The sequence below is a fragment of the Eschrichtius robustus genome, chromosome 12 (assembly GCF_028021215.1).
Source record: "Eschrichtius robustus isolate mEscRob2 chromosome 12, mEscRob2.pri, whole genome shotgun sequence".
Classification (NCBI taxonomy): Eukaryota; Metazoa; Chordata; class Mammalia; order Artiodactyla; family Eschrichtiidae; genus Eschrichtius; species Eschrichtius robustus.
Genome location: NC_090835.1, coordinates 86,209,797 through 86,225,393, shown reverse-complemented (window position 1 = coordinate 86,225,393; position 15,597 = coordinate 86,209,797). Strand labels below are relative to the sequence as shown.

General features: G+C 40.1%; 1 protein-coding gene across 1 annotated transcript; it reads right to left on the bottom strand.

Annotated features, from left to right (window-relative positions):
* Window positions 1–4,913: 4,913 nt before the first annotated feature.
* On the bottom strand, window positions 4,914–15,108 carry ZNF311 (zinc finger protein 311). Its single transcript, XM_068557026.1, has 6 exons — window positions 14,954–15,108; window positions 14,574–14,649; window positions 11,007–11,098; window positions 10,541–10,667; window positions 9,802–9,906; window positions 4,914–7,173 (listed from the first exon to the last, which is right to left on the bottom strand). Exons 1-6 carry the CDS (start codon window positions 15,002–15,004, stop codon window positions 5,597–5,599), a joined length of 2,028 nt encoding a protein of 675 aa, XP_068413127.1. The 5' UTR covers window positions 15,005–15,108; the 3' UTR covers window positions 4,914–5,596.
* Window positions 15,109–15,597: the final 489 nt, after the last annotated feature.

Sequence of the window (15,597 nt, the reverse complement as noted above, 5' to 3'; positions counted from 1 at the left end):
AATACCTTTTTCTTTCTTAAAACTTCCTGGTATTAGACGTCCTTTATTCACGCCCAATGTGGACAGTTCTAACATACTACAAAGTCGGTCCCTATCTTCCCCTCTTTTGACTTCTGCTTACCCAGGGGCCATAGATAACTGCCCTAGAACAATGCTCAACCGAAAATAACCGCTCAAATAATCTGTCTATTTGAGCGGCCAGTATATTCTAGGCACAATTCTAGGCCCTGCGGATGCAGCAATCAAGTAACACGACCAAAAAGTGCTTTTATGCATACAGTCTTTATTACAAACAAACGAATAGATGTCAGATTCTTGGGAAAGCCCTTGTAATTCAATACATATCCTGCCAGTGCCTCCGAAGGAATAATTTATGTTCAAAATAATCACTGTTCTCCCTCCAGCCTCTCTGCAGCGCACTTTGTGTTTGGAACCCTAGTTATTCAGACCTGAGAAGAGGCTCTGGAAAGCGCCAGCGCCTCGTCCCGCAACTGCCGGACACATCGCACCAGCGCTAGGTGCCTTCGCCCCTCTGGGCGCTTTCGAGTTCAGCTGCATCCAACACCTCTGAGACTTGGGGTGGGCGCTCTCTTTGCTCTGAGCAGATCCTCGTGTCTTTCTCATCCTCCAAGACTTAGCTTGGAAATTGTTTCCGCCCGATCTCCCTCTCTCCCTCCTGCCAGCTCCAAGCTCCTTGCCTTCATGGAACTTAAAGCGTAGTGGGGTTCATGTAATAGATAAGTTATTGCCCAAATATGGTTGAGTCTCTACCAAAAAAAAAAGAAAAAAAAGTCCTCTACGTGAGGACTTTGAATGAAGTTCCCGATTTAAGAGAATTTGTCAACCTAGTAGGTATCTCACAGCATATCATTATGGTCAAAACTCCTTAATTACTGAGATTGGACACTTCTGTGTTTGGTCATCATTGTTTTTCAGTTTTCTGTGAAATACTTCATGCTTTTTGCCTATTTTTGGGTTGTCTTTTGCTTATTGACTCATAGGAGTGTTTATATTAAATTGAAACATGTTAAATTGCCACTATTCAACCTCTTTGGCCATTCATGGGATTCAACATAAAATATTTTATAAATTTATTTATTTATTTTTGGCTGTGTTGGGTCTTCGTTTCTGTGCAAGGGCTTTCTCCAGTTGCGGCGAGCGGGGGCCACTCTTCATCGCGGTGCGCGGGCCTCTCACTATCGAGGCCTCTCTTGTTGCGGAGCACAGGCTCCAGACGCGCAGGCTCAGTAGTTGTGGCTCACGGGCCTAGTTGCTCCGTGGCATGTGGGATCCTCCCGGACCGGGGCACGAACCCGTGTCCCCTGCATTGGCAGGCGGATTCTCAACCACTGCGCCACCAGGGAAGCCCATAAAATATTTTAGATAATAATTTGCCAAGTATATTTGTTCCAAGTATCTTTTTTCATTTCATGAAAAAATTGTATTTTCACTTTCCTTATGGTGATTTTGAAAAAATAATTCTTCATTTTAATCTAGTTGAATTTATCAGAAAATTAAATTAATTACTTTCCTTAAAATTAACCTTTTTTTGGTGTCTTGTTTGAGAAATCTTTTCTTGAGCTGAGGGCATACAAATATTTTCCAAAACTTACTTGTAAAAGACAAAATTTTACCTTTTATAGTCTTGGCTATTCTTGGCCAAGAATTACATATATATATTTTTTTTAATTAAACTTTTTATTTTATATTGGAGCATAGTTGATGAACAATCTTGTGATGGTTTCTGGTGTACAGCAAAGTGATTCAGTTATACATTTTTCCATTTAGGTTGTTACATAATATTGAGCAGAGTTCCCTGTGCTACATAGTAGGTCCTTGTTGGTTATCCATTTTAAATATAGCAGTGTGTACATGTCAATCCCAAACTCCCTAACTATCCCTTTCCCCCATTCTTCCCGCCTTGGCCAAGAATTATATTGCATTTCAACATAAATTTTAGAATCAATTTGTCAATTACCATAAAAATGCACCCTTGGGATTTTTACTTAGGTTGCAATGAATGTATAGATCAATTTTGGGGAGAACTGACATCTTTATAACACTGAGTCTTCCAACCCATGAAGAAGTATAGTCTTAGACAAAAATAGCCAAGTCAGTCTTGAAAAATAATAACAAAGCAGTAGGACTTACCCTACCAGATGTCAAGATACTTTAAAGCTATAGTAAGTAAGCAGTTTTGCATTGGTGTAGGGCTAGACAACAGACCAATGGAACAAAGGCCAAGATGTCTAGACTCCACTCTCACCAACCCATCTTCAATATGATCATTGTCTTCCTATTGCTATGATCCTGACACCAGCTTTAAAAACTCTCAAGTAACTCTCAATCCCATAGGAAGAAACCCCAAATTGAACTCCAGGAATCTTATATTTCCTGAACATTTAAAATGAACATTGTGAAAAGGCAATGAAGAAATTTCAGATATTTTACCTGGTGGAAAGAGAAGCTTTTGTCTTGAAATTTTTGAAGGACTACCTTGTGAGCAATGGGTTAATCTTACTCTGCAATTATCCCAGGGCATAGAACTACAGTCCATGGGTAGGAGCTAAGAAAGACATTTCTGTACATTTGTGGTTCTAATTCTGAAATCTGTATTTTATCACCCTTTTAAAAACTGAGTGAAATGGGCATTCTTTACCTCTTCTGTACAGGTAAAGTGAAAACAATCTCATGGTATCAATGTTCATGGTGAAATTTTTCTGTCTTCGCATTTAGAATTAATTAGGTTTAAAAAAGTGAGTTTTATCTGGTGATTTTTCTAAGAAATAACTAAATCAACAACTCTTGTTTTGGTAACTTCACAATTAGAACTACAAGAATCTTAGGGTTTCAAGAAACACTAACATGTTTGATTATTCAACAATGCATCTGATCTTTGAATTCCTCCTACATCATGCCTGTCTACCAAACATACAACTGTATAGCAGAGTCTATTCCACCTTAGGATCCCTTCTAAATGACTTTTTCCACAGGTAAAATATCTGAAACTCCTTCAGTGTTTTTTTTCATAATGTTCATTTTAAGTGTCCAGGAAGTATCAAAAGATTCCTGGAGTTCAAGATAGTAATTTGGGATTTCTTACTGCAGGACTGAGAGTCAGTTGGGAGTTTTAAAAGCAGCTGTACACCTAAAACAACCAAAATATTGTAAATCAACTATACTTCAATAAAAATAAATAAAACTTTAAAAAAAAAGCAGGTGTCAAGATCATAGGAATATTTTAGGGAGACAATGGTCATGCTGAAGATGGACTGGTGAGGATGAAGTCTAAAAGTGTTCTATTTGGGCTCAGTACAGAGGCTTCTCAACTTTCACAGTGGGATGTCAGGCCTGCCACCCCCTCCAGTTAACTGGTGTCTGAAGAACATGACTCTGATCAATAACACAAAACATCAACACTCCAGGACTGTCCAGAATTTAAACTGGAATTGAAACCTTGCCAGATTCTGTTAAAAGACTGACTGAAGAAGTGACTTGAAAGGATACACTGGAGGGTTCTCATGATGGGCTAAGGACTTTGAGTCCAAAATCCAAATGAACCTCATGGCCTGTGGGTAAAAAAACCATCCTGAACATGTGTATACATTTTCCAAAAGCATATACATGCTGTTGTAATTAACAAAACCTCAGATTTTCTAGGAGAACATGACAACATTTTGCCATCAAGCATTAAAGTACAACTACTTGTAGAGTGTGTATGCACGGGGGAGAGGGTGTTGGTAAAATTTATTGATCATCAAATTAGGGGTCCTTGCAGTCAAAAGAGATTGGAAAAGCACTGCCAATTCTCCAGACATAGCCTAAACTCTGTCCTTAAGTCACGTTATATCATCCAAAAGCCACATATACAGCGTGTCATCCTCCACAGAAACAATTTTAGAGTTATATCCTAAATGTTTTCATCTTGGTTTTCTTCAACAAACTATATAAGAAATGGCCATATAAAGAACATGCTCTAATTTCCTGTAGAAACTGAACTTAAGAAACAATGTTTAATCTGTCTTTTGTATCATAAGCCATGTAATCCCCTTTGGAATTTGTTACTAGAAAATTGTGTATCTTGGACTCCTTGTCCATATTAGATAATGTGTAACCATTTCCCAAGATGTTTTCTGTGAAACAAGAGTCCATGAAGGTGCTCCTCCAAACAGAATTCTTTCGTCCATCACTTTGGGAAAGCAATGCTTCTTACAGTTCCTTTGTTTAAGCTTCAGAAAGGATATTAGCATAGTATAAACACTGAGAAGTCTTTAAGGGAATAAAAACCTCCAACCAGCCAGCATTTCTCAAACTTATTTTTAAAAAACATTAGTTTGTAAAACACTTTTGACAAATGCTGGGGAACCCATTGCTCATCTCTTTACCAGTCAGGGAACTTAGAACTAAATTTAATTCTCAATTATGGTCATTATGTTAATTAAGTTGACACACATTTGCATCCTCTTCTAGGATTTTCAATTTCTATTTTAACAGCCTTATTGCATGTGGGTATTTAATTCTGTCTGCAGTAAGGACCTATAACATTCGCAAGAGAAAGGATAGATGTTAGACACTGAAAGACTTGAAAAGATAGATATAAATTTACTAATCTATTTGAAACAGCATTTCATATGTCATGCAAACAGATATAGCAAATATTTAAGAAATCAACATCTTGATAAAATACAGTGTGTGTGAAAAAAAAAAAAAGAGAAATATGAAATCAAAGTTGAAACATACATAAGAGAACTGTGTAACTGTCAAACTGAGCTTCCACAAAGGACAATATGATTTGAGTAGAAAAACTGAATAAAGCACACTGGCAATGAAAAAAAAAAAAAAAAAGAAAGAAATCAACATCTTGAAGAACTTTTAGTGTATTTATAACAAAGTGGGTCAGGCTTCATGCTTTTTCCATACGTACACTGCTGCTTGAACAGTGTATACCTGACTTCTACTTATCTGTAATTTTAAAATCTGCCCTTGTCCTGCCTCCCTTCCCCCACTGAAGCTCAGCAATTCTGATCCTTTAAGCAATTCTGATCCTTCTCCCACTGAAGCTCAGCAATTCTGAAGTACCATTCAGGCTTTAAGTTAAAGCAAAACTTGCTAAAGATGATCAATGTTTATCAATTAAAAAAATGTTCTGTGCTGAACTGAGGTATAGCTTCATATCCAAGAGATGTGGTGCAGGATTATGGAAATTGCTCAGGTAAGTCTAAGCATTCAGTGGGCATTTGTTCAGAATTTACTAGTTAAGTGATCCACATCAGGTTTCTTCATCTTTTTATGCCTCAATTTCCTCATCCCATAGGGATGTTGTATGGATTAAATGATTAAAAATTGTAAAGAATAGTGCCTGGCATGTGTCAAGCGCTAGTATCTAATATTACAGTACTATTATTGATAGACAAAGCCTTGGAAGTGAATGTGCTCACTGAAGAGACACTGAATAGGAAGGTCAAGGACAAAGGCTTGGTGGGGTCTCACAATTAGGGGGTCAGGGAACCAGGAAGAACCAATACAGGAGACAAGAGGGACCAGTATAAGAAGTAGAAGGAGAAATGAGAAAGTGTAAACACCAGAATCACTACCCTCAAGTGTTGGTGGTCAAAATATTGATGAATGAAAAGGTCTGAGAACTGGTTACTGGAGAGAGGGACTTCCCATTCTCATCAAGTTTGTGGGTTCCCCACACTCTATGTTTTCTTTTCTTATGTCCAGTAAGATTTGAGCTCACTCTGAAAGCTTTTCCACACTCCTCACATTCATAAGGTTTCTCCCCAGTATGAACTCGCTTGTGTCCAATCAGAGCTGAGCTCTGACGGAAAGATGTGCCACATTCACTGCAGGTAAATGGCTTCTCACCAGTGTGGATTCTTTTGTGCTGCCTCAGGACTGAACTATGATGAAAGGCCTTTCCACACACCTCACATCTGTAAGGCTTCTCTCCAGTGTGGATTCTTTGATGATTGGTCAAGTTTGATTTCCCACTGAAAGCTCTACCACACTCTGAACATTTATAAGGTTTCTCTCCAGTGTGGATTCTTTGATGGATGGTAAGGCAGTGTCGATCCTGGAAAGTTTTCCCACAATCCCCACATCGATAGGGCTTCTCCCCTGTGTGTTCTCGTTCATGAGTCCTGCGTTTACAGTTATGACGAAAGGCTTTCCCACACTCCTTACACTTGTAAGGCTTCTCTTCAGTGTGGATTCTTCTGTGCTTGGTGAGCTCTGCCTTGCTGCTGAAGGCTTTTCCACACTGAGGGCACCCACAGTGTTTCTCCTGAGTGTGGATTCTTGTGTGTTTGCTTAGGTCTGAGCTCCGGCTGAAGGCCCTCCCACACTCACTGCACTCATAAGGTCGCTCCCCAGTGTGGATTCTTGTGTGTTTGATGAGGTCTGAACTCCCGCTGAAGGCCTTCCCACACTCCTCACACTCATAGGGTTTCTCCCCAGTGTGGCTTCTGCCATGGATGATAAGGGAATGCTTAAACTGAAAGGCCTTCCCACAGCCACTGCACTCATAAGGCTTCTCCCCAGTGTGGATGATTTGATGCATCCTGAGACGGTTCCTGGTCTTGAAGGCCTTCCCACAGTTGCTGCACTGGTAAGGCTTCTCCCCACTGTGCGTTTTTTTATGTCGGCAAAGAGCTGATCTACTGTTGAAGGCCTTCCCACACTGGCTACAGTTAAAGGGTTTCTCCCCTGTGTGGATTATCTGGTGCATAGAAAGCTGATTTTTGGTCTTGAATGCTTTCCCACACTCATTACACACATAGGGTTTCTCGCAAGAGTGAATTCGCTCATGGAGAATTAGGTCAGAATGCCAGCTGAAGTTTTTGCCACACCTGGCACATTCATGGAGTTTCTTTTCTGTAAGAACTCTATACGGAATACATTTTGAGTTTCTTCTAAGTACCTTCTGGTTCTTTCCTTTCTTGAAGGTCACTTTCTCACAGCGTTCTTTCTCTTCTCTCAGTTTCTTCCTCATAGGCATTTCCCATTGATTCTCTAATTTGACATCTTGTACACAAACTTCTCCAACTTCTGGATCCTGGGAAACAACTTTTAGGAGACTTTTAAATTTCACCCAGCAGACTTCTCCATTTTCGAAAACCTCCTGTTCTGAACTTGCCTTCTCATTCTCCGGCCGTGTCTTGGCAGCTGATACTTAAACAAGAAAATAAAAATGTCAGATGTTCAGAGGAAAGGAAATAAGTGGGCTGGAAGAGGTGAAGCAATGGTTAAGCTGTTGGAAGAGTAACTGACTTTCCCATGCTTGAAAAATTGCTAACGTTATGGCAAAGGTCAAAATAGGATGAACTACTGAAAAGTACTAAGATAGTTAAGACTGAGTAAACTTTACAAAAATCCTTCCAAATCTACTCATGTTCTAGAATCTCCTAGTTTAGTGAATGACAACTTCATACACATAGTCACCTAAGACAGGAAACCGGAAATCATCCTCAACTTCTCATATATACTCACTAACATTGTATAAATGTTACCTGTGAAGTGAGCTGCAAAGCGGGTGCTGAAGTGCCAGTGCAGCCCCCTTTTTAGGGATCGGTCTGCTTTGCTCCTGAGAGTGGGCCCTGGAGAGCCCTATTTCTGTGGTGTAACTCCACCCATCTGGGTAGGGCAGATTAGATCTGGGCAAGACCTGACCCAAACCAGGCCAGATTCTCTCTTCATGAACTTTGGAATCATGATGTGAAAGCAGATAAGGCCAGGCTCTGAAGATAGCTAGAGCTTTAGCACTTAAATTTGAGAACCAGTGGTGGTGGGATGGTATGTCGTGTAGGGGAGGGAATGCTCTGCCATCGGGACTGAGAAGCAGAGAAGATCCATCTGCCAAGAAAGGAGAATGAAGCAGACCCACAGAGTAGCAGAGAAGACAGCTGGAGAGTGGGGCCTGATGGCATTCCAATCCCTTCTTGAGCCTCATGTATACCTGCCCTTAAGTTCCATGACACACCCTGAATAATAAATTATTTTTCTTTTGGTTAAGCTAGCCGGAGTTACTTTTTACAGTTGGTAACCAGAGTCCAAATCAATCTCTTATTATCTCTTAACTCTATCCCGTCTTCTTCACTTCTACTGCCAGTGCATTCTCACCAGCTAACTTTAATAACCCTCAAACGTCCTTTAGTCTGTCTCCCCTCTAATCCATCCTCTACACTGCTTCCAGATTATTCCTTCTAAAAATCAAATCTAATCACATCACTCTTTAGCTTTAAACACTTCAATGGCACTCCATAGTTAACCAGACAGAAAGGAAGTAAAGTGTACAGTCAAGAGCCCCAGCTCACTGTCTGGGTTCAAATCTTAGTTCTGACACCTAATACCTGTGCAAATTTGGGAGGATGTTGTAACCTCTCTCAGTTGCTTTATCTATAAAATGGGATCTAGACTATCCACAATAATTAAATGAGTCAATGTATGCAAAGCACTTCCAACACCAAAATAAGTACCTAATCAATCTTAGCTGTTATTATAAGAATAAAGTTAAAGGTCTGTAGTTTATCAAAAACTCATTCAATCATGATCTTGTCCCTGACTACTGCTCCTGTACTTTCCCCACTGGCTACTCCAAGTCCTTGGCTCTGGTCACACTGAACTATTCACAGTTCACATTCTTTTACTCCTCAGTACTTTCCTACTTGTTATTCCCCTCTGCCCTTCCTTCAACTAAATGACCTCACTTATCCTATATAACTTAATTCAGTTGTCATTCCTTCTGCAGTCTTTTAGTCCCCCAGGTCAGATTTAGATGCTTCTCCTCTATGTTTGTATATACCAGGTACATATCCCTATCTACATATCCCAAGAACTCCCACCATACTGTACTATATAATTACTTATTTACTTACCTGCCTTCCCCACTAGAAAATAAGCTCCCGTAACTCAGGGCTCGCCCATATCTTACCTGACTGCATATCTCCAGAACCTTGTATAGTACCTGGCATATGATAGTTGCTCAAGAAATGTTTTTTAGATGGAAAGAAGGGAGGAAGGAAGAGTAGGCATTGTGGATACAGCAGCTGGAGTTGGCCTATAAACAAAGGACAAGTTTTGTTTTGAATGACAAATACAGAAAATAGTTTGAATGAAGAGCTGGTAATATTTCATGACTGACTAGATAAGAGGTTCAGGGAATGGAAAGACAAAGTAAGAAAGAGGTAGAACCAGATATAGAAATAGGGAGAGCTTAATGAAGAGACAGCCTTGGAGGGAGAGATGAATTTGACTTTAGATAGGTTGCTTTCCAGATGACAATGGGATATTCAAATAAAAACCAGGAGTTAGAAACATGAGACTGCTGCCCAGGAAAGAGGTAAAGGTTAGCATTATCAATGTGGCAGGCATCTGCATCAGAGCTAAGAGCTGAAGCCATGAGAGAAACTAACTAACTTCACAGTAAGAGAGAATAGAAAAGGCAAGGGTCAAAGGCTCAGGTCTCCAAATGGGGGAAGGCCCTAAAAAAAAAAAAAACAACTGGAGGCAGAAAGGCAATGCTCTCTGAGCACTGGAGTAAATGATACACAGAGAGGAGATGAATTGTCTGAGCCTTTTTGGAGGACTAAATTGCAAAAAGCCTGTATTAGATAGGTTGAAAACAGCCAATTAGATAATGACAGAATAATTATCCAAACAGTTTGTTTCCTCTGCCTTAAGATTTCCTAAATAGATATCCTTCTGGGCCCTTCAGGATGGATGACCCACCACTAAGAACATTCTATAACCATTTTGTCACATGGAACACAGAAGGGGACTGACAGCTTCTCTGGCACTCACCTGGGTAGGAGCAGCTCAGGAACTCCCTGTCCTGTCGATCCTGAGCACAGAGCTCTGCCTCTTGCTCCAGATGGGAGATCAAAGGAGGTTTAGGAAATGGAAATCCTGGTTGTTGAGAAGGAAGAAGACAGTGTGTAGAGCAACAGAGAACTGTCCTAACGCTTACCTTGACCCCTCTGTTTGCATATGGAAACAGGAAAGAAATGTCCATTTGGGTAGAGAAAAGGGTTTATTCAGGGGTCTGGTAACATGTAAATGAACAGGTCTAGGAAATTTCTCAGAAAAGTCAATACTCAGAAGGGCAAAGAAGGAGATTCTGGGAAATAGTCAGTTGGTTGTATTTTCCCTGTTCTCTTTAGGAGGATGGGAGTCTGTAGAGGGAGGTTAATCTGTTTTCAGCCGCTAGGAAGGAGTTCATGACTAGGAGCTGAATACAGAGCATTTAATGGAAAATGAGAGGCTTGAAGAGGCAAGAATCCAGGGAGAACAGAGGTTAAGTGTCTCCTTTTTACCCAGGGAGAGTTTCATTGCAAAGAATCAGAAAACAACAACTAGGTTAGCCAGAAAATTATCTTGCTATTAACAGGGGCAACTCAAAACTAATTTGGGGGAAGATATTGATGATATGGAATGAGAGCTCTGATTTTCAATATGAGACCCCATACACATCAATAAATAAAGCAATTAAAAGAAAAAGGAAGGGAGAAAGTACTAAGCCAAGTGCAGGGAAAGTCCTTACCAAGTGATACCACGTTCCCATAATTTTCCAACATCACGTCTTTATAGAGGTGCCTTTGAGCATGGGTCAGACACTGCCACTCCTCATTACTGAAGTTCACAGCTACATCCTCAAATGTCACTGCCTCCTGAAACAATATGTCCCTGCTGTCCTGGAGAAAACTCCAAAGTTCCCTCAGGAAACAGAGGCAGAAGAAAGGAATTTGTAGGGAGGTTTACGGAAGCGAAAGGCTGTTACTGTTTCGTGTATATTTGGGGATGAGGTGAAAGGTAGCATCAGCTTTCCGTAGCAAAAAATAACGAAAGAGGAAACAACCCACAAATGGTTTGTCACCCAACAAAGTATCCCTTATGAGAGGGAGCACCTGGACTTGGGAGGTGCATAGCCAGGGAAGGCAGTGAAAATAAGGCCACATTTAGGAGGCAGTGATATATTTCCAGGAGGGAAGGAAGGGGCCTTAGCTCACTTGGAGTTGGCTCATCAGTGTGATTTTTGCTCCTGGCAGGTTTCCTTGGCGTCCATCTTCGGCAAAGGCAGGACAATGAGGAGATGGCAGAGCTGAGAGAAGAGAAATAAGCCAAGAGTCAATTCAGCACAGTGTTGAAACCTTCCGCTTTCATCCTCTCCTCCCCAAATGTAGAAGCTTCTGAAGCTCTAACCTAGGGATTAAGTCTACTGCATTACAGTATCCTCCTTCTCCATCATTCCCCTAGTCTCAGTTTCCAGTTTGGGGTATCAGGCCCTGGCCAGCAGCCAAGCCAACTGTAAGTGCGTTCTTCTTCTCTCTCACCTACTACACCTTTTTCTCTGGTCTCTCTTCATCCTAGAATACCTTACACCCTCCCCAAAAGGCCCAGATCACCGACTCCCAGCTTATACGATAACCTGGCTTCCTGTGTTTGAACGATGAAGTCATCTTGCCCAAAAAGACTTGGGGTGGAGGTGGAGGGAAAGGAATGAAGGAGAGGTATGGATCAGAAATATCCAGGGATAGGTCCAAAGCTTTTTTCTTTAGGTAACTTAATGGCTGGTCAAACTCAAGTTAGTTTACTAGAAAACATTTTTCCCTTGTTCTTCTTAGAGAAAATCACTTTCCCCCTTTGATTCTGAGTCTCTTTCCTGTTAATTCCCTAGTATTAAGTGATTCCGCTTCCCCCCAACTGCTCTCCCAGTATAGTATAGCACACACAGCTTTTAAAATGCAAAAGAAACTTTCTCAGAGTGTACACATGACTAGGTATAATTCATATGGATTGGGCAAGAAGTAGAGTTTCACATTACTGATTAATGGGGCCCTGTTTTATTCCTTGCAATCCAGCTCAGCCTTTCTGTAGCTTCAGTGTTTATGGTGGTTTATCTTTCTTGATAGTCATCAACATATTCCCAAGTCCAAGACCATTCCTTTCTGGTCTGAAGTCATCTACTGGTAAGTCTCTAGGATAACCCCTTGGCCTCAGGACCCTAAAACTATCATTTCAACTTTACCAAAACCTCAATTTAGGAGTAAACTGGCTTCTTTCCACAGAAATAGGCCAAGAAGACTTTTCTTTGGTCTAGGCCACCCTTAGCTTTTGATCAAGAACAGGCCTGTGTTCAATCATTGTGGGTTCCATACAGTTTTCCAACTATCTCCTCTGAAAGCCTGTTACTTTATAACTCTTTGTCTCAAAAAGTTCCCAAACCACCTGGAAGGCACAGAGCTCACAGCAGATACATGTTTTGCTCTGAAATGTTCCATAACAGTTCTTTTCCTTATAACATCAATAAACTTAAACCTCCAAATTGGGTTTTTTTTCAATCAACATTTTATAATGAACATTTTCAAATATACAGAAAAGTTGAAAGAACTGTATAGGAAACATCCATATATTCACCACTTACATTCTACAATTAACATTTTGCAATATTTGCTTTATCACGTATCTGTCCATCTAACTATCCCTGTCTCTGTCCATAAATTCATTTTATATTTTGTTGCATTTCAAAGTAAGTTGAAGACATCAGCATACTTCACCCCTAACACTTTATGATACATATTATTAACTAGAGTTCAATATTTGTTTACATTCTTGCTTTTGAAGTAAAATTTACATACAGTAAAATGTACAAGTCTTAAATTTTTGACAAAGCATACCCTATTTAACCCAAACTCTCCATATACGTCCCAGTTGGATTTTTACCATATCTTCTTCATAAATTAGGAAAGTTTTGTTACCTTGTCATGGCTTTTTTTCCCCTAAGTGCTCATTACATTAAAAACTGTTTTTAATTGTGGTAAAAAACATATGATATGAAATTTACCATTTTAACCATTTTTAAGTGTACCATTCAATAGTGTTAAAAAATATTCGCAATGTTGCATAATAGATCTCCAGAACTTTTTCATCTTGCAAAACTGAAACTCTATACCCATTAAACAACAACGCCTTATTTTTCCCTCTCCCAAGCCGCTGGTAACCACTGCAGTGATTTTTTTTTTCCTAGCCTCGCGGAGGCTTGTGGGATCTTAGTTCCCCAAGCAAATCCTGGCCACAGCAGCAATGGTCCTAACCACTGGACCGCCAGGGAATTTCCCCCACTGTAGTGATTCTTTTTTTTTTTTTTTGTAGTGATTCTTAAACTTTATTTTTTAGCCTCAGAATTTGAAAGGTCAGTTTCTGCCCTCAAGTTAAAAATGAACTTGGGGGAATTCCCTGGCGGGAGTTCACATGTGGGAGAGAGTGAAAGCTCCAGTCTCTTCCTTTTCTAAGGACACTAATCTCATCACTGGAGCCCCACCCTTATGACATCATCTAAACATGATTACTTCCCAAAGGCCTCACCTCTAAATATCATCACACCGCGGGGTGTGGGTTAGGGCTTCAACATACGAATTTTGAGGGGACACAAACATTCAGCCCATAACAAAACTATTTGTTAAAGCAGTGTATAGATATTATCCAGGGTGAGATTAACTCATTTACATTTTATGTTAAGTAACTGTAAACTTTATGGCCCTGAAAATCACCTATAGGAAGAGAATTCAAGATCTTTTGAGAAAAAGAGGATTTGGATACTCAGGTCAGATGTGAACCATAAAATTATATATATTTAATAAAATGAAATAAAATGAACAACCAAGTTAAGCAATATTCATTATTTTCTACCTCTCCTAAATTTGTGATAAATATGTTCTATATTATTAATTTTCATTTATGATTACTTACACAGTGGAAATTTCAAGATTTCTCTTCTGGAAGTTCCAATAATATGCTTAGAAATTCATTTTACGTTTTTTTTCTTTGTAGGTAATATATACTAAAAGCCTAGTTTTGGGGTGCCGAGGGGCCTAGTCCTCTAAAAGTCTGTGCCTTTCAGGGTCTGATTTTATGACTCCAGAATTGTTAAATACCATCAGCCACTTCTATACAAATCTTACCCACTTTTCTCTTCATATACGCCACCAAAGAGCATTTTTAAAGCCCAGCCCCACATTTCCCCATCTTCCTTTATTCTTCTCAAAGCTTCATGACAATACCTTTGCTCTTTCTTTTGCCATGGCTTTATCTTCTATTTCTCAGGTATACCTATACTATAATTTAAAAATCTCAGGGTTAACACATGTACAGAAATAAAATTACCTACACTCAAATTTTACATGTTGGTAAAATTGTGGTTGGGAGGAGTTACTGTATTATACCACAAGTTTTATATGTGCAAATATTCATGTACACATATGTAAGCTACTTATCATACATAAAGTTGTACATATAATAAGTGAATGAATACATTCAATATCTTTCATAAATTGCTTTGAAGAATCTTTTTTTATGAATCTTTATTTTTTCCAAATTTGGTTTAAGATGAGGGCAGAAACCTAATAATTTAGTTCCTCTCAATACCGAGCCAAGCCTAGTATAGAAATAACAGATTTCCTATAAATACTCAATAATGAGCATATTTCCAGGCCCCAGGAAGCATCTCCCACCTAGTCTGTGTCCCTGCGCCATTTTCAGCTGCCATAACTGCTGCCACAATACCCTGTGTGCATTACCTCTTTCCTGCAGGAGCTTGGTATCACGGATACAAAGCTGGTTTGATGGTCCTGGAGTCTCATCTGATACCACCACCTATTGCAAGGAAAAGAATACATTTGGAGAGGTTATGGAGGGATGGAAAATGTCTGGGAAGCTGCAACCAACTATGAAGTTCTGTTCATGGAAATCAACTCCCAGAACTACCAAGAGGGGTGAGAAAATCAGGGACTCAGTCCCTGATATACCTTATGAAAAACAGAAATGGCATCCAATTGTTCTATAACGTAAAATGATCACCAGGCCATCCAGGAAAAAAAGTATTTTGAAGGAGAAAACTTCCACAAGGTCAATCCAGGCCCACCACACTCCCACTGCTTTCCTCCTTTCTTGGACTTACTTCATCCTCCTTGTGATACACTGCAGACACTCCTCTTTTTACCTGCTGCATCTTTTTACCCAGCTTTCTTTTCCAGTCTTCTAACACTGTCCCGGTTTCTTCTCTGCTGGTTGGATCCAGCTCCCAAAGTCAATCATGGCTTTGCCTGGACAGCCAGTTTTGAAGTGGCTCCAGTGGATACCAGCCTCCTTTCAGGGATTTAAGCCTTGGTGGTGCCAGCCAAAGGGCCTCTCCTGACCCACAGGGCAGCTGCTTTTTGGCTTGATGTGTCAAATACTGCCCTGGATTTGGGGTTCATCAGCAGTACTAAGCTAGTGGTGATCCCATACCTTGTTTTCCTGCATATTCGATGAAGGGAGGAGAAAAGAGAGGAATGTGACCAAAGCAAAAAGAAGGAGTCACTGAGAATCTGAGGTATCTATGGGACATGAGGGAGCAGGGGAAGACAAACTGAAAATGATAATATATCCAGAATACAACCTCCACTGCCACTATCTTGTCCCAAGCCACCATTGTCTGCATTGCCCTACAGAATTACGTTAGCCGTCCAGCTGGTCTCCTGCTTCTATCCTTGACTTCCGCCTGCCTCTTCTCAATACAACAGAGTAGGCCACTTAAAACTTAAGTTGGATTATTTCATCTCT